The sequence below is a fragment of the Pelodiscus sinensis genome, chromosome 10 (assembly GCF_052426305.1).
Source record: "Pelodiscus sinensis isolate ZL-2025 chromosome 10, ASM5242630v1, whole genome shotgun sequence".
In the NCBI taxonomy this organism is placed as follows: domain Eukaryota; kingdom Metazoa; phylum Chordata; order Testudines; family Trionychidae; genus Pelodiscus; species Pelodiscus sinensis.
Genome location: NC_143061.1, coordinates 7,555,990 through 7,574,668, shown reverse-complemented (window position 1 = coordinate 7,574,668; position 18,679 = coordinate 7,555,990). Strand labels below are relative to the sequence as shown.

Sequence of the window (18,679 nt, the reverse complement as noted above, 5' to 3'; positions counted from 1 at the left end):
GCCCAAGCTGGCTGGCCAGGGAATAACCCAGCAAAGTTCTGCCTCCTCCCCCACCCCTCCTAGGGACACATGGCCCTTGCTAGGACTCAGTGACCTGCGTTCACATGGGGAAGACAGAGATGGGGGAAGTGACTTGCCCAAGGTCACACTGTGAGTCAGTGGCAGTGCTGGGAATAGAGCCCAGAACTCCTGACTCCTGGTCCTGTGATGAGCCACCCGGCTGCCCTTCCCCAGGGACAGAGCCCCCCAGCATGCGACCGCAGAGCCTCAGCAAGGGAACGAGAGCCCCTCCCATCCAAAGCTCCTGGCAACAGACTGAAGCAGCAGGTTCAAGGCAGCCGCTTGATGCTTTCCCCCAGCCTCGCTGTCTGGCAGCCAAGCTGCCCAGGAGTCAGACCTCCCTGCCCCCCCTCACTGCCATCGTCAGAGCCCACAAGCCAAAGCAATGCCGGGGGCTCAGAACAACATGGAGGGAGAAGTACAATCGCCAGAGAGGATGCTGGGAAGTGTAGTTTCCACACCCCATTTTGCTCCTGCCCCTCCCAGCTCAGCCTCCCACAGTATTGGTAGCCAGGTTCTCGATGGCTGGTGGAGCACCAAGAGGGATCCCTGCCCGATGCCTTGCCAAGGAGAAGCCAGTGCCAGGTCCCTCCTCGGGCACATGCAGCCAGCAGCCTCCCAGGAGGGACATTTCCTGCGACTCCGGAGTCCCCGTGCCTTGGGGGGCAGAAGGATGCAGCCCCGACCCACACGTGGGCGCCAACACCTGCAGCCCCGCTCCTGACCCACGGCTCCCTTTCGACAGGCTGGAAGCTGCCGCGCCCACCCGCCTGCTGCTCGAGGGAGATGAGTCACCTGCCCTGTAAGACCAAGGGCCCCGGCCAGGCACTAGCTGCAGCAGCCCAGCCAGCCTGCCATTACTCATGCACAGGCTGCAGATGCCATTGCTGACTAGCGGCTGCCTCGCAGAAGCATGTGGTCTGGAGATGTCAGGGCCTACTGGATACCCCGCCCCCCGTCTGCGGACAGGACATGGCCTGGAGGGTCGAGGCGCCCAGCCCAGCCCGCCTCCGCATCCGGCTCTCCCCAAGAGGCTGGATCCCAGGCGGGGAGCGGGGCAAGGGCCGCACCTACCTGCCTTCGGGGGGAGCCCATTTTGGTGCCGTGTCCGAAGGCGGCGGCTGCCGGGGAGGGGACGGGACGGAGGCCCCAGCGGCTCACAACTGCTGCGTCTGCAGAGCCGCCCGGGATGGATCCAGACTAAATATAGTCACAGCCCTGCTGGCCATGTGAGCGCAGTGCGGGGGAGGGGCGGCGGCTGCACAAACACACCACTCCAGGCAAGGGGGCCGGAGGCGCCCCCAGGGGAGCCCCCTTTCGCCCCCCCTCCCCCCCCAAACCCCAAGCCTGGCCATGCTCCGGGGACAGGGCCCTGTGTTTATTTAGGGAACAGCGGATGCCAGGGCGGCTGCCGAACACAACGGATCCTTTCGGTGCTTCCGCAGCAACCAAAGGGCAGGGCAGGCCGGGGCTAAAGTCTGCCCAGCCTCTGCGGGGACAGTTAAACATTAAGCTGCCCTTGCTGGGGGGCGGGAGGACAGGGGGCCCCCACGGGGTGGCCCGGCCTCAACGTTCTGCCCCCTCATGTCAGCCCCCCGCTCACAACTCCCCTGCCCTCTGGCAGAACCCCACTGCTCCCCCTTCTCCTTTGGCAGAGCCCTGCGCGGAGAGGAGGAAAGGGATGAACGTCTCCCAACGCCAGGGTGCTACGGGAAGGGTGTCGGGGTGGAAGTCTAGACTCAGCCCCCCACCCTTCCCACTGGACACACGTCTGAGGCACAACACACACGCACAGCCGAATCCGCAGCCTGACACAGGGGCTGTAGGGAGGCCAGAGCTGGGGTGGCAGGGGGCTCTGGAAGCCTCGGGCTGGAACAGCAGAGGGTCTGCATGCTGGGACTGCAGGGCATCAGCAGAGCTGTGTGGGGCACAGGGGGCTGGAGTAGCAAGAATCCGCAGGTCAGGCCTGAGGGGTGTCAGCAGAGCTGCATAGGGCACAGCGGAGCCATCGTACGCTGTGTCTGCTCTCACCAGGGATGTGCACCCCCTGAACTCCTACCCCAGACAGAATGGAAGCGGACCGGCATCTCCAGGCACTCTTACCGTAGGGGCCGAATTCCGTGGGGCTGGCTCCGGGGTAAAAGCTGGGGGCGCCCGGCTGAACAGGGTACTGCTGAGTTGGAACAACATACGTGGAGCGACCCTGGGGGGCAGAGAACACACGGGTTACTGCCCGCCAGGCCCGGGCGTGCACATCTTCAGGCCCCAGAGATGTGAGGGGGCTCTCCCAGCAAGGCTCAGAGAGGGCAGGCTTCAGAGCGTGGGTGAGAGTGGCAAGCAGGGCGGTGAGGAGCAGGTGAGCCCTGGTACCAGGCTGCCGGCCCCACGAGGCCTGGTTCAGGTGAGCAGGGGGTCAAAAGTCCTTGCCAGGCCATCAATGAGCAGGACACGCCACCGCACCTGGCCCCCGTGGCTTCCGGGAGCAGAGGTGACACACGGTGCCACTGAGCATCAACCTTTCCAGCTCAACAGCAGCACGACCGGCTCCCAGAGGGCATGAGGTGGGCCCCCTGCACAGGGCAGCAGAGAGAGAGGGGCAGGTCCATAGGACTTCACAAAGGGCGCCCTAGAGCCTTCCCTCCCACTCCTAAGAGGGTCTGGTGGCCTCATGGCACCCTCATGTCAAGCCAGCTTGAGCCCCATGCGGCAGGGAGCAGAAACCCAAGGAACCCGGTGCCCGGGTGCAGCCCTCACCTGTCCTGGGATGTAATAGGCTCCTTGCGAAGCAGGGTAGGAAATCTGGGAGGGGATCATCATCACCTGGGAAGCAGCTGGATAGACATGAGCAGGCGGGCCGGGCCGGGCCGGCGTGTTACTCTGCACCCGGGAAGCACTTGTCGGAGGCTGGGCCCTGCTCTGGTAGAAATGCTTTGGGAGAGAAGGACAGTGGCACCTGGTTAGTCCCAGCAGGGTGCCAGGACTGCCCAGCTCCACGCCCCATGGAGGCAGCTGCTTCCCATCTCTCTGCATCCCCCATCCAGAGGGCGAGACAGCAGCTACCATGACCCCAGAGCTGGGCCCAAAAGCAGAGCGCTAACTTTCCACCCCCCGCGGGAATGGGAGAGGCAGTTCAGTGCAGGGGGTGCAAGGAACCAGCCGCAGGGGCCTGGCATCCCCACACGGGGCCTAGGTGCTACGAGGTGCCCCAGTGGCAGCACACATCAGCTACCATGGGGCGGCGGGGCCAATGAAGACGTAGCTGTCGTCTGTGCCCATCACAAGATGGCCATAATCTGCCCCGGGACTGCAGGAGCCAAGGCGGGCAAGTCCCACAGGTTGGCTCAGCTCCATTGTCTCCGGTGGTGGTGGACTCAGCCCTACCCCCTTCCCCTAGCAAAGATTCCCATCATCCCTCTCACAGCTGTGGAAAACTACAACTCCCAGAAGGCACCTGGGAACCCCCCCCCCCCCCCAGGAAGTGGGGCAATCTGCCTCTCCCTAGTCACCTTAAGCACAAGGCCCAAGCTCCACCTGGCCAAAGGCTGTAAGCCTAACAGAGCGGATGGCAGCACTCTCCACAGAGATGCTGTGGCCTGCGGAGACTACGGGCCCTGGCATGCAATGCCTCCAGGCAGCAGGGACTGCGATGGGGCACTGAATTCTGGGACATGTAGTCTCTACGGCTTGCTCTCCACATTAGCCACTGCGGCCCATTTACAGGTGGAGCTGAGCAACTAGCTGGGGTTGTGTGGACTTGTGCCGCATACGTTTATTGGGCCACACCACCTACAAGTGGGGGACCTGCTCATTAACCAGCTGCTGTGGGGGATCCTGGGGTGCACCAGGCAAATCCAACCTCCCAGCTTCCTTTTTTTTGGGGGGGGGGTCTCATTTTAAGTGAGGGCAGCCCCGGGCCTTTCCCAGACACCCCTGCCCCCCATGCAACATCAGACGCCCCCGGGCTTGGGAGGGAAGTTACTGCATCCCAATGCCGATCCATCCTGGAGTCCCGCGCTACCCAGAGTGGCAGCCAGCAACGGCCCCAGCAGAGTGAAGCATGGCAGACAGGAGCAGTGTTCACATACACACGCACACCACCACCATGTGCCCGGGCTCCCGCTCCACAGCGGAGAGCGCCGCCTGAGCAGGGGTAAAGAAAAAGCGTTACCTGAAGAGACCTGAATCCTCCCTGTTAGCGAGCACACACACAAGGGGAGAAGGAAGAGAAAAGAGACAGGAATTACCCCACAGCCTCACAAGGTCCCAGGTTCCGGGGACAGGCCAGCGCCGGGCCAGAGGCAAACGCTGCTGCGGGGGGAGCCGGAGCTCAAGTCCGAAGCCAAAGAACTTTTGACACAAGAGCGGCCCAGGTGGAAGGGAAAGTCAGAGGGGCAGGCCAGGCAAGAGAGCAGCAAAGCAAGCGTGACTCGTGGGCTTTGGAGCCCAATGTGCAGAAGGCAGCCCTGGCGCCAGGCGACCCCTCCAGGGCCATGGTCCACCGGGCTAGCAGAAGGCTCAGGGGCCTAACCGCTCCTCATGTGCAGGAGCTGGACACAGAGGCCAGAGCAGTCCCTCACTTGCCCCTGCCCACCCTCGAGATTCTGAGACCCCGTTCAGGGGCAGAACATGCCTCCCCGGCGCCTCCGGACACAGCAGGAGAATCCTGGCACAGCCCCAGTGTGGAGGGGGCTGCTGACACCAGCCAAGCTGGGACAGGCCTGAGCTTCAGGGAGCCATCCCACAAGCTAGAGCTCCCCTCAGACTCTACGCCGCTCTCCATCTCGATGAGCCGCCCCGGCCTTCAGGCCCCCCCCAGACTCCACTGCTGGAGTCCTCCCTGCTCTCTAGGCCAGCCAGCAAACGACCTCCCTGCTCTCTAGGCCAGCCAGGTCGGATCAAGGGACCCAAACCGGCACATACATCCCCTCCCCGGCCTGCATCCGGCCACGCAATGCTGGTGCGAAGGAAACGCCAACATGGAGCCCGGCTTTGGAGGTGAGCAGCCAACTCCATACATCCAGAGACGACCTGGATGCATGGCCCCCACCAGCCTAAGGGGGCTGCGGTCACCCCAGTTCCTCCCTGCCCCACAGGAACATTCGGCCCCACTGCAGAGTGTTTCCCCTGTGAACACACCCCACGCAGCCCAGTACTTCAGACCAGGTGTGGAGTCCACGTCACAGCCGGGGGTGCAGAGGGAGGTGACCGGTAAGGGAGGGACTGTAGTTACCAATAACCTGCCTCTGCTGCAGAGCAGGGACGAGCCCACCTCACACTGCAGCCGAGCCTGCCTCTCGCTGGCCAGGGTGGGAGCCATTTTACTACAGGACAGGGTGACGGCTCAGAGGGCAGCGTGGCACGGCGTCATCTCCCAGCGCTGCCAGGGGACCGCTCCCTCCAAGAACGAGGGCAGGACAGAAGCAGCTTTGTGGGGCTCAGTGGGTGGAGGCTGGTAGCAGAGAAGCAGCCACATGCTGCAAGCTTCATGCAGGAGTCACACCAAGGTACAGACGCTGCAGTGAAACTCCCATGGCCTCCTAGCCAAGGACGCTTCCCCCACGGGGCTACCAGGCGGCCAGCAGAGATTCCCAGCACACGGAGCTGTTCGCAACAGCAGCCCCGCCAAGCCCCTGCCTCCCCTCCAGCTGACCGGCCCTGCAGAGCCCCAGCACGGGGCTCCTAGCTTGTGCTCTCAGAGTTTGAGGCGTTTCAACCAGCCCTTGGGACCCGCTCTCTCTCCAGTCACCTGTTCTCCCCAGGGTGGGGCCATTGCAGGTCTGAGGACATGGCGGGGGCCCTGGGCCACAGGGAACCACGTGAGACTCTGCCAAGCCTTCCTGTGCCTCGCATGAACCCCAAGCAGCCATCCCCAGTGCTCGGTGCAGCCGTCCACACCCTCCCCACTGCTCCAGCCCTGCCATTTCCTTGCAGCGTCCATACAAACACCATGTGGCTGCACCCCCAGGGTCCGTACGGCATGCGGGGGGCGGGGGGGGGGGGCTGGTTAGTACCTGCTGGTGTAAAGCACGAGGCCCTGCTGGAAACTAAGACAGGAAAGAGCCAGGGGAGAGGAAAGAAGAAGCAAGGTCACTTCAGGTTCAGACAAGACTGTGAGGCCAATGGGACGGGGGGCGCGCACTGCGGCGCTGCACCGCACCGCGTGCCCCTCCCCAAGGCCCCGAGGAAAGAGACGCAGGCCAGAGTGAGGGGACAGACGGAGATCCATCCAGCCCCTCACGGCTCCCCTGCAGTGGTCCCACCTTCCCACTCTCAGCAGACAGCATCCGTTCAGCCAGCCCCTCTTCCTCCACGCGCGCGCGCACACACACACACACACACACGCACACACAACGGGTCCTGAGTCCAGCTCAGGAGAGTCTGGGCTGCCCAGTGCCCTCCCTCTGCCCGGCACCCTGCCTGACTCAGAGCAGGGGCCGGGTCAGCACCACAAAACCTGCTCGGCAGCAGCTCCAAGAACCCAAGCGCAGCCTGGCCAACACCCCAGAGAAGCGCAGCAGCTGCCCCGGCTGAGGGAAGGCAGCGGCCCCGCCCCTGGGCCCCCTTACCTGTCGAGGCTGGGAAGGCGTATTCATTTGTGTAGCTTGCGACGGGTTAAAAACCACAGGTGCCGTCTGGCCAGGGGGAAACGCCGACTGCGAAGAGTCAAGGAAGGAGCCGGTTGGCCGGGCAGCTACGGAGGCTCCCCAAAACCTCACCCCGGGGGCTGTGCACCGTGCTCCCCTTGCTGGGCCACTCACTGCACTGCAAAGCGCCCGGCACCGCAGACGCTGTGGGCCCAGACTGGTCCAATGGGGGACCGAGCGTGCCCCAGGCGTCTCACCTCAGGCCTCCGCGGAGGGCAGCATGGCTGGGAGGGTGGGAGTAGGCGTCCAAAGGGCTCTCCGGGGACACACTGCACTCAGTGACACCTCAGACAGGCCAGGGAGCTGCAGAGGGGCCCTACCTGTGGAAGTCCAGGAGAAGGGGCAGGGTGCGGGCCTGTCGGGGCTCCTCCTGTGGGCTGTGGAGCTTTGTTCATTTCATGTGGTGCTGCATAAGGATCCCCTGGCTATCTGCGGACAGAGAAGCAGAGGGCCCACGCTCAGTGGAGAGGCGAGGAGTCAGGGCGAGCAGGGCACGGAGGAGCTGAGTCCCCCAAAGGCGAAAGCGAGGCCTCAGCCGAGGCGGCTCCGGCAGGGGCTGGCGGAGGAGTTTGCAGCCTGGGTCCATGCAAGCCTGCAGCGCAAGCAGGCGGCCCTGGACTGGCCCCAGGGGCTGTGCGCCAGGGCACCAAGGCAAGCTGGCCAGCCAGCCTGACTCCAACCAGCCAGAACTCTTGAACCCAGGCAGAGCACCGGCCGCTGCAGGGGACAGCTCTCAGTCAGAGCCAGGCACAGCCTGAGGCCCTGCTCGCCACGCCTGCAGGAGTGCTCAGTGGGCCGTGGTCTAGAATCCAGGGGCCCAGCCTAAGGACCATTCCTAGGCCAGCAGGACCAAACCTCCCCCCCCCCAACCTTTCCCCTGCTCCTTTGATGCTCCGCTGCCTCCCCAGCTGTCACGGCAGCACCCCACCCACAGTACGGCATGCAAGCTTGGCCTTCCTCTAGCAGTAAGCTCCTGGGTGGCCTGGGAAGAAATCCCTCGCCCTGGGCACTGAGATTAGCGCCCTGCGGGGGTGGGGGAGGTCATCTCTCAGAGCAGCCTGTATCTCCTGCAGCCCCCGCTCCCCCAAACAGCCAAACGTTTCAGGTGGTCGGAAGAGCCACAAAGCAAAGATCTCGCCCAAGTGGAGTCAGTAAAGATGGTTCCTGGGGAGTCCAGAGAGGCCCCAAGGCAGTGGGAGCCCAACCGTGTCCTGGAACCCAATGGGCCCAGCCACGATCAGTGGTTACAGGAGGGGAAACTGAGAACTCCGGCATGCTTTAAGGTCCTTGGGAGCCGGGGGAAGATTCCTCCCCTGCACACCTGGGTGAACAAACACCCGGCTCACATGCGAGGCAGGCCAAGCGCTGCAGGGGCCTCACCATATCACAGCCCAAGGGCTAAGCCTGGGCCACTTCCCCCAGACGTTCAAAGGGCGTGGGGGTGGTAGCTTCACTTGAGGACACAGCATCCCAACCCTCTCCCTTCCAGAGACTGCTGGCCTCCGCCAGTCAGGAGCCCCAAGCACGAAGAACCTGGCCACAGGGCCCTGCCTAGGCACATCGACGCTACAGGCAGAGCCCTGCGCCATGTAAAAACGTGGCTCTGCATCCGATCCACTGGAAGCGTGCATCCACTCCACAATCCGCTCCCTGCCTCGGATGGGCACTCACACCTCCACAGCAGCAAGCGGTGGGGGAGGGGGGTATCGCCCTAGGGAGGCTCGCCCCTTTCTGCCCCCCAGGCACTCCTCCCCGGGAGTGGGATAAGCCCGCAAGCGCCAGGCACAGCGGAGCAGGACAAGCACCCATGTGGAGCCCTTTTTGGAGCACCTGAATCTGCTCCAATATTTGCGAAAATTACACGTGGCTATCTGCAGATTTGCAGGGCTCTGTGGGGCAGGCCAGGCCCCCGGCTCAGCTCACTTCCTGCCCCCACAAGCCAGACAAACGTGTTCCTAAGAGGAAGGAGGCCGCACTGGGAACTGGGTTCCCAAAGCAAGGCAGCATCACAGCCCCACAGTGATCCCTGCTGGGAGTGGCCCCACAGCCAGCGTGCAGGCCCTGTGCTGGGCAAGGCCAGGACTGGCACCCCAACCAAGGGCTGCTCTCACTCACATGGGGCCACCAGAGAGGGGTCTGCTGGGGGGATTCCCTGCCATGTTCTCCCCCCACCGCCCCAGGCTGCCTGGATCTGGTGAGCAGCAGGGCCAGCCCTGACCCACCTCTGATGCCGACAGGCCTCACCCCAGAGAGCTGCCTGGCTGCTTCCCTTCCCCCCAGGGTTACTGTGGAAAGGTCCAGGCTACCCAACAGCAGCCTCCTTTTCTGAGGAAATCCCCAGGGGAGCACAGCACCACCCCACCGAGGTGCCCAGACAGAGGCAGCAGGCGGCTGGGCTGGCCTGGCCTGGCCAGGGAACCCTCCCCAGCCAAACAAACAGCCCGGCTCTGTAACCCGACGCTCAGGCCAGTCAGCATTCCAACCATGGGGGAGGCATAACCAATGCAGATATGGGTGGGCCATCTCCCTGCAGCCAAGCTGCACCACAGCCAGACCCTTTGCAAGCGCCCCAGGGAACCACGGCCAGCCCCCCCAGGAGCAGGATCCCACAGCACCCTGGCTCACGGGGGGGAGGGGGCACGAGCTGTGGGCCCCACTGTTTCCTGCACCCTTCCTCACTGCTCTCAGCTCTGACCGCTGGGGCTGCCCAGGTCCTTGCTGCCACTGCTGGGCAGTGGGGCCAGGAAGAGCCCAGCTTCTGCCAGGAATCAGCAGCAGAGCCAGGCAAAGCAGGGGCCTGCATAGCCAGATGCAGGGGGGTGAGATCCCCAAAGGCTGGCTCTGCCCATTCTGAAGGGGTACACCAGGCACCCCACGCGACAGAACCTGCACCAGGCCAACTCCCCCACTGGGGAAGGGCAGGTGCAGAGCAGGCCAGGGGTGGCCGGGTTTGGGAATCTTCACACAATTTCTGAGGGGCACGGGTGCCCACTGCGGGCCAGGGGAGGTCACTGCACACAGCAGTGCCATCTCAGCCCAGTGGCATGCGGGGCGAGGTCCAATCCCCCCTCTCCCCAGCACAGGTAGCACCTGCCACCAACAGCTGGCATTTCAGAGGCTGCCTCCCACCGGGACTGCAGCCCTGAATGTGCCCAGAACTCAGCTGCTCCCAGCCCTAACCTGGACGGAGGCCTGGAGAACATGACATAGCAACAGTCGTACCCGAGGCCTCAGGAAAGGGGGCAGTGGATGGACCTCCCAGCAATCACTAACTCCCCATCTCCACCTCTCCAGGGCAGGAGAAGCCAGTCTAGTGCCCAGGGCATGGCTCTCTGCCCCTCGCCCCTGGCACGGTGCCTAGAGTGCACACCCCGGCTCTCAGCCCTTCCCGGGTCCAAGCTTGGGGAAACCGTCATATTTTGGGACAGCACAAGCGACTAAGAAAAGGGGGAGAGATTTAGAGGTTCCTGACTGTGCTGTGACCCCCCCCCCCACTCCCGAATGGGGGAGCCCAGGTCTCACAGGCCTTTGATCCATGCTGGCCCCAGACAGCGCCCCGGCCACTCCCCACAGAGACCAGTCGCTCAGAACAGCCTACCCAGCCAGCCTGGCATGCACACGGCCAGCGATCATGACAGCACCATGCAGGGACCCCAGTCCCCCCCCAAACACAGACACACACACGCACACACAGAAGGGTACTCACCCCCGCCCGGGAAAATCCTGGGCAGGCTGAACGGGTCTGCAGAGACCTTTCATCCAACTGACTTGAAGAGAGAGAGAGGAAAATCAGCCTGCAGACCTGCCCGCGTGCGGTGGGGAGGGCCGGGCGAGCCAAACATGGGCAAGGCAGGGGCCAGCCCCCCGCCCCCAGGCAGGGCAGCAGGGGAACATGAGTGCCACGAGACGCCCGTGTCAGATCGCAGAGTCTGCTGCAGTGCAGAGACAGGGAGAGAGAGACTGAGGAGCCAGGGAGCACCCGAAACCCCACCCACAGGCAGAGCCATGCGGCCTCAGCACTGCCCAAACCAGTCAGAGAAATCCGTCTCCAGGCATGAGTCACTCCCGCTGCGCACGATCCCCACGCCAGGCGTTCCCTGCCCTGCCTCTCCCCCAGCCCTGCAACGCAGCCAGACACCCACCTGTGCCAACGGCGCTCACGCCGGCTGGAGGCAGACAGGCGCCGTGCGATTTCCCCAGCTCCCCCCCCCGCCCCGAGCACGCTCTGGCCAGCCAGGCACCCCAACACCCCCACCCCGAGAGGAGAGGGAGGGTCAGCAGGCGGCTGCATCACCCTCCTCCCCCAGGCGGGGGGCTGGGAGGCAGCCCCGGAATGAATGGGCAGGTGACACGGGGAGGGGGGGCTGTGAACTGCAGCCAGGAGGGAGGCCGGCACAGCGGGGCAGGAAACAATGGCCCCACCTCCACCAGGGAGACAGGCAGCTGAGGGGGGGGGGGGGGGAGAGCCGGAGTGGGGGAGGGGCACAGCACATGGGGAGGAGCTGGCCCAATGCAGTTGGAGAGCTCCGGTGCAAGAGCAGGGCCGGCACCTACCATGCCACATGGCTCTGGGGAGCCCACCCCCACCCGCACGCTGGGAGCAGGCCACCAGGAAGCTACTCCAGGGGAGTGGGCACAGGGCCCTCCGAGGGCAGAGTCTAGCTTGCCTTGCCGGCAGCCTGCAGAGATCTGCCAGCTGCCAACACCCAAGAGGAGTCATTTGGGGGGCGGAGGGGGAGATAAGAAACCACTAAATGGGCCCCTCCCTCGGTGCAGGCCCCTCCCTGCAGAAGCAGGGACAGTTAACCCTTCCATAGCCAAGTCCTTCCCCTGCCTCTGGGAAACAGGACTAGACAGAAAGCCTGGATGGCTCTCCTCCCCCCTTCCCCCCCCCCCCCCCCCCCCCGGGCTCAGGCCTCCAGACCAAACCTGCCTCCCCTGCAGACCTGGGGGCAAGGCCCTTTAAGCCCCGGCTTGGGTATTTATGGAACGTGGGGCACCCTCGCCTCACCTCCCCGCAGCAGGGAGGCGCCTGGGACCCCAAAAGCCCACGATCAGTGGAGGACCATGCCCGAGGCCAGAAGCCACCCTCCTTGCCCAGGTGCAGCTCACTGCACCAGCCAGTGGCTGTTCCCGGCAGTCCCTGCTTCTCCAGCCTGAAGGCCTCCGTCCCTACTGCAACCCAGGGCTGTAGGGGAAGGATGCCCACAGCTCTGCACTTGGGAACCCCTCCCGCCTAGAACTGCGCAAGCTTCAGGCGGCAGCTGGCAGGCTCAGAGCAGCACAGGGGTCTCTAGGCAGCTGACACCAGAACTTCACCCAGGCGCCTCCTCCCCAGCAGGTTTTCATGCACACACCAAAGCTTCAGCCACTCCAGGTCTCCCATCAGCTCAGCAGGACAAGGCTGGCCACCCAACACACACCGCCAGCTACCAGCCCACAAGAGCCAGGAGCCCTACTGCGGCCAGCTTATCCCCAGCGACTCCAAAGACAAGCCCTGTGCCTTGGGCTGAGATCGCCTCGACCTGGCAGGTTAAGCCCCATCCAAAGGGGCAGGTGAAGGGCACTGCGGAGTCTGAACCAAGAGGCAGCCAAGGAAGAGACCAGCTCAAGCAGCCAGGTCCCCAGCTCTTCCGGTGAGGAGCACAAGCATCACCCCTCATCAATTCAGACATTCAAAACCCACCCTGGGGTAAGCGAAGCCAGGCATCCACCGGCCGGCCAAGCTCTCCTCCCCCACCCTGGGGTGTGGGACTGCTTGTCAGCCCTTAATTTTATTACAAGACAAGCTTCCCTGGGCAAGGACAGCGTCCTATTTGCCTGTGACATGCAGCCCACAACAGGCCACGCCAGCTTCAGGCTGACACAGCCCTAATGACACAGCCCCGTTGACCCTGCCTGTCCACATCCCAGCCACAGCTCCCCAACACAATTACCTGGGCAGAGCTAGGCCCAGCAGTAAGGAAGGTGGCAGCATCAAGGCACTAAAGTACAACGAACCCTCCCATGTTTCTAGTGGGATCAGGGCCCCGCTGGGCAGAGCACTAGATAGCAAAATATTTACAAGCTAGCAGGAGCCCAGGGCAGCCACATCTTCAAAACTTTGCTGATTAGGGGGCCCCCGGGTTCCGACTCACCGGCTCAGGAACCGGGAGAAGTTCTCCCCTATACAGCAATTTCCCACCCCTCTGCAGCTTTGAGATTTAAGCCAGGCGCTAAAACAACTTTAAAGCGCGCCAGTCACACTACCCAGAGGAAAGAGAGGCAGGGTCGGGGGCTGTGTCTAGACTGCATCCCTTTTCCGTAAAAGGGATGCAAATTACACACATCGCAATTGCAAATGAAGCGGGGATTTAAATCCCCCCACTTCATTTGCATAAACATGGCTGCCGCTTTTTTCCAGCTCGGAGCTTTGCCGGAAAAAAGCGGCAGTTTAGACGCAGATCTTTCAGAAAATAAAGCCTTTTCCGAAAGATCCCTTATTCCTTATTTTAAGAGGAATAAGGGATCTTTCGGGAAAGGCTTTATTTTCCAAAAAATCCCCATCTAGACTGGAGCTTTTTTCCAGCAAAGCTCCAAGCCGGAAAAAAGCGGCAGCCATGTTTATGCAAATGAAGTGGGGGGGATTTAAATCCCCGCTTCATTTGCAATTGCGGTGTGTGTAATTTGCATCCCTTTTACGGAAAAGGGATGCAGTCTAGACAGAGCCCTGGACATCGCTGTGTTCTTGTGCCTGCTCTCGAGTGGCTTGGGGAGAGGGGAGAGGAGCAAGGCTGCAGCAGCCACATGCCTGTCTTGGCCAGGGGAATGCCTAGCACGACCAGGGGCTCTCAAGGCATTTGGACTAGGGATGTTGACTATCGGTTAATTGAATAATCGAATAACCTCATGAATTCTTCTGTGAGTTGATTATTCTATAGCCCCGGGGGTGGGGCCAGCAACCAACGTGCTGATCCCACTCCCAAGGAGCCCCCCTGCCACTCTGCGCTGCTGCCTCTGTAACAGAGGCAGCAGCGCAGGGTGCCAGGCGGGAGCTGGTCTGTGAGGGGAGCTAGTTAAAAACCCCAGCTCCCCTCGCAGACCAGCTTCCTGTGGCCCTGTGCTGCTGCCTCTGATAAAGAGGTACAGCAGACTTCCGATAATCCGGAACCTATGGGATTTAGGTGGTGCCGGATTATCAGATATGCCGGACTATCAGGAGGTACTATAAGTTGGTTATATATATACTGTATACATTATATACTGTATATAAAGTGTTCTTAACCCTTTTTATTGTACATATTGTATACAGTATACTGTGATGTTTTAGGTTTTTTAAGTCTTTTTTACCCTTTTTGCTCAGTTCAGCTGCTGCCACTGTTACCTTGTGACTCATTTTTTGCCGAAGCTCACTCACTATGCTCTTGCCATTTTGATGCCGGACTATCAGGAGTGCCGGACTATTGGATGCCAGACTATTGGAATTTTACTGTAGAATGTGGGGTGGCAGCAGCCCCCGTCTGGGGGAGGGGGTCTGAGCTCCCAGACCTGGTGTGAGCCAGAACTTAAGCCAGGCTACCTGCCTGCCCAGCTCCTAATACACTTTAAATACAGAGCCGCAGCAGGGGAGGTCCCGGACCCATCACAAGCCAGAACTGAGCTGGGCTGCTGGTTAAAAAATTTATTGGGGGGGCGGGGCGGGAGAAGTGTGTAGTCTATAACTGATAAGCTAAAGCTGATAGGTTATTGTTAATCGACTACACTATTGCATCCCTAATCTGGACCACCCGGTCAATAGTTTCCCGGTTGCTGTGTGCATTCACCAGGCTCATTTCCTGCAAACTGCGATTCGCTTCCCCTGCTAAGCCAATCCAGTCTCAAAGCCCACCCTACCGCCGGCTCCAATCTTGAGATGGCAGCACAGCACCCTTTGCTCCCTGCTCTGTCATGCGCCATCTCACTGATTTCTCCCTTCCACACAGTGCCAACCCTCCAGCAGCTCTTCACAAACCAATCCCCTCCCCTGACCCAAGCAAGCTCAGCCAGACATTTCAGAAAGCAACCTCCTGCCTGGGATCAATAGCTGGAGCTCGCTTAGCCTGACGCTCACTTCCTAAGGGGAAGCAGAAAAACATCCGGCTCCTTAGGTAGTTATAACTGTCTGCTCGGTTCACCTGAAACTAGCTCCGCTGCAGCTTGGATGAGAGGGAAGGCGTTCACCTTCTTTGTAACAACCGCCCAATATGCAATTTATATCTGGGCAAACAGCTTGCCTGCCAGTTTACAGCCCAGCTGTTTGAAGTGGCTAATATATGACCCCAATGTCTGAAATAATAGAAGAGGCAGAGTATTAACTGAGACAACAGGGGCTGAGATTGCATCAGATTCCACAGCAAGCAGAGGGAAGCCTGGCTGGAGACCACCAAGGAAGAACAGGAGTGAGGGGGCACCGGGGTGCTGAACCCAACATCCTAGCATGGTGCTTAGACTGCTGACTTTGAGCAGAAATAACTGAGGCCCATAGCACTTTTGAAGAGAGGTTGTGATTTGTACACTGGGCAAACCATTCTGCCCAGCACAAATTCCCCTGGGAAACTTTTGGAAATAACCTTTCCTCTGCTTATTCCATACTAGCAACTGGCATAGGAACCCTACCCGCATCCCAAAAAGACTTCCAGAGAGGAGGATGGCAGCACCTTGGTCCTGCCTCTGCTCTCTAGAGCAGCAGAGCCAAATTAGCATGAACTCAGTGTCTCTCTCTGCTCCCCAAGCAGGAACCAGGAGCTTCTGTTGGTACCGGAGGAAAGAGGAACCGACATGTGCTCCTGCCTCTGTTCCTGGCACTGTGGATGGTGCCCGAGCTGCTTCTGCAGGCGGCATATCCCTGCCATTGCTGTGCCAATTGGCCCACAGAAACGGAGGAGGAAGGGCATTCGCTGCCTTAGAGGGATGTTTCACAGGGACGGGAAGCGAGGAGGATGTTCTAGAGAAGGGGGTGTGGGCACAGTTCATCCTGGCTCTTCTCTGCTGTCTGTTCTGCAACTCTGAGCCATGCTCAGCTAGTTAGGAACAGGCCCCTGGAACAATGGTCCCTCCCCACTCCACAGCACTGCCCCTTGGGTGTAGGCAGAGTCAAAGGTGACCACTTTAGGTGCCAACTTTCTTCTTGTGCTTGTGTGTCCTGGAAGTCCCCCAGAGCTAGACCAGCTGCAGGAGGGGAAAACAGATTCCAGTCTGGCAGTAAAGGAACTGTTATTGAAACCCAGTAAGCGGTTCAGGGCTGCACAGGTGCTAACGGGGGCTAGAGCTCAGCCCGTGGGCAGGACACACCAACCCTGTGTCCCCTCCAAGGATCCTGGCCCCTTTTCAGAGGCCAAGAAACTGAAGGGTAGTGACGCAATTTGTCAACTTTGCCTTTTGACCAGGAGGATAAATAGGGAGCCCTCAATGCCATTTTCAAGGGCTGGGTGACAGGTACAAAACAGCTCTCAAGAGTCACAGAATAAATGAGCTCACACTATCCTGCATGCAGAGCTGCAGGAGACCAAAGAACATGCCCCACTCACGAATTCCAGCTAGGCAGCTGATTACTTCCCCTCCCCCCGCCCCCCACCATTTTTTGTTCCCTGGAGGACATGCACACCCCAGCAGAACCCAAAATTTGGAAAAAGGGGCAGAAAAAAATCCTGTTTTTTCTTGCTGCTTTGAGGCAGGGGAGACCTGCGCCTAGGAAAACATCTAACAAGCCAGTTTATGGAACAAAACAAATAGGAGAAGGGTAAATGTCCCCACCGGGGGCTCAGCTTTAGACACCCCCCCCCCCCCGCTACACTCCATTGGCTTTAGGGTCCTGCCATGGACCATGAGCGCCCATGGGGCACAGCGCACCCAGCAAAGGCATATCAGTTCTGGGGCATCTCACCAGTCACCACCAGGGCCGACGGACCCCAGACTCTGCCTCGCCCCTATAGAACAGGCAGACTTGAGGATCCTACCCCCCACGCGAGGAAATTCCTGAGGAGGGGGCAGCGCGCACCCCCCCGGACTGTCCACCAGGAGCCGTCCCCTGCCCGGGCTGGAGCCGGCCAGCGGCTCCCCCCGCAGCACACGGAGCCGTGGCAAGGCTCCTGTCGGCCCGCCGCTCCCAAGGCCCGGCGGCGGCCTCTGCCAAGGACACGTGTCACTCCCGGCGGCGGCCATCGCTTCTCGAGAGAGGCCCGGGCGGGAGCCGGCGCCCCCGCGCTACGGAGCGGCGGGGAGGGAGCCCGGGGCGGGCGGGAGCCGGCGCCGCACAGCCTGCCCGGGCCCGATGGAAGCCGGGCGGCGGGGACACGTGGGGGCCGGGCCTAGACGCCGGCTCGGAAGAGGCCGGGGCTGGGCCTAGGGACGGGAGGGGGAGCCGAGAGCACGTGGGGGCGGCCGCTAAGAGCAGGATAAAGGCATTAGGGGCGGGGCCAGCCGTACATACCGCGGGGGAGGGGGCTCGGGAGGCCCACTCAGGCCCCTATAGACGCCGGATATTTAAGGGGGGGCGCTCAGGCCCCTATAGCGCAGAGGCGCCAGGCATTCGGCGCGAGGGAGCCTGTGCGCACCGGGCGCAGGGGAGACAGACGTGGCATGCCATACGGGCCGTCGGGGCCTATAGCCCGCAGGAATTTGGGAAGGAAATGGATGCACTCCAGCCCTGGCGCTGGGGGGAGGGGCTAATAAGCCCCTACAGACACCATAATGGGGAGGGCCTATAGACAAGAGGCCTCTCCCAGGGGCAAGTGTTCCGGGCGGGCGGGGAAGCGAGGCGGCCGAGGGGCCGTGTGGCACCTGGGGGCGGGGAGAGGGGGGACCCCCCCCCCCGACAGCGGGGATTCGGGGCGGGCAGGGAGAGCCAGGCCTGTGCATGTGCGTGTGGGCGGTGCGGGGAGCCCCAGGGAACCGGTGCGGGGAAGAGACGATCCGAGGGGGGCAGGCCCCCCAGGCTGCGGGGGGGGGGGGCGGATCAGCCCCACGGGGCCGGGGCGGAAGGAGCCAGATCCCGGTCTCTGCCCTTCCAGGCCGAGCCCTAGGCCCGCCCTGGGGGGAGGGGGGCGGCCAAGGCCGGGCCCCCCGAGCCGCGCGCGGGCTCCATGTGGCCGGGCCGGGCAGCGAGCCCCCTCCCCACGTGGTGGCCGGGCCGGCGCACATGGGCCGGGCGGGCGCGGGGCCGGGGCGGACGTCGCGGGGCGGCGGGGCCGGGCTCCCCCGGGGGTGGATGGCGGCGGATTGCTCGGCCCCCCCCGCCCCGGCATGGCGGAGGGAGGCGGCGCCGCCCGGCCGGCCCGCCCCGGCCCCCGTTACCTTCAGTCTCCTTCAGTCCGAGCGGCCCGACGCAGCCGCAGCGCAGCCCAGCACGACCATTTCCGGAGCCGCTCCGCGGGGAGGGGCGGGGCCAGGCCGGTCACGGGGCGGAGGAGGGGGCGGGGCCGGCTGAGGCCGTGCTGCGCCCCTCCCCGCCCGCTGCGGGGCCCGTGTCATGTGACCTGCAGCCCGCCTCTTCCGGAGAGCCCGGCATTTCAGTCATGTGACGCCCGGCCTCAGCAGAACCTTTGTCATGGGGCCTGCCGGCAGCCACTGCGCTTGGGCTAGTGGGGCGTTCACGTGAGCCGACGCACTTCCGGTTCCTACCTTCGCGCGCACATGTGACGAGCGCGTGTCAGGCGTGGGAGGCAGGGGTGCCCCAGGCTCCCCGCACCCAGCGGCCTGCCGCGGCTTGTCGCCTCCCCCACACGCTCCTCGCTGGGGCTCGGCGTCCCCCGCCCTGGGCCCCCACCCAGACCCCCTCCCCCGCCCCTGGGCTCTGTCCCCGGGTCCTGCACCCGCCGACCCCCAGGCTCAGCAACTGCCCCCCCACTTAGTCCTGCCCCTCCCCCCGGCTTTAGTGCCTGTCACTGACCCGCTTGCCACCAGGCTCAGCAACTGCCCCCACACACCTCCCCCTAGGCTTAGTGCCTGCCCCCCCATGC

The 18,679-nt window shown here is 62.6% G+C and overlaps 1 protein-coding gene across 13 annotated transcripts in view; it reads right to left on the bottom strand.

Annotated features, from left to right (window-relative positions):
* The window catches only part of EIF4G1 (eukaryotic translation initiation factor 4 gamma 1), a 43,988-nt gene extending 25,819 nt beyond the window's left edge, over nucleotides 1-18,169 (bottom strand). For 4 of the 13 annotated variants that reach the window (XM_075938086.2, XM_075938091.2, XM_075938093.2 and 1 more), the window contains exons 1-8: nucleotides 18,015-18,146; nucleotides 10,411-10,471; nucleotides 7,025-7,133; nucleotides 6,627-6,713; nucleotides 6,072-6,104; nucleotides 4,229-4,249; nucleotides 2,815-2,988; nucleotides 2,164-2,263 (exon numbers count right to left, since the gene is read on the bottom strand). In XM_075938086.2, coding sequence (XP_075794201.2) covers nucleotides 2,164-2,263; nucleotides 2,815-2,988; nucleotides 4,229-4,249; nucleotides 6,072-6,104; nucleotides 6,627-6,713; nucleotides 7,025-7,099 — 490 coding nt within the window. In that variant the 5' untranslated portion in view covers nucleotides 7,100-7,133; nucleotides 10,411-10,471; nucleotides 18,015-18,146. Of the gene's footprint in view, nucleotides 1-1,134; nucleotides 1,281-2,163; nucleotides 2,264-2,814; nucleotides 2,989-4,228; nucleotides 4,250-6,071; nucleotides 6,105-6,626; nucleotides 6,714-7,024; nucleotides 7,134-10,410; nucleotides 10,472-18,014 lie in introns of those variants that run through there. The other 9 variants (XM_075938090.2, XM_075938088.2, XM_075938087.2 and 6 more) reach the window with 9 other exon arrangements.
* Between the last annotated feature and the right edge of the window lie 510 nt (nucleotides 18,170-18,679).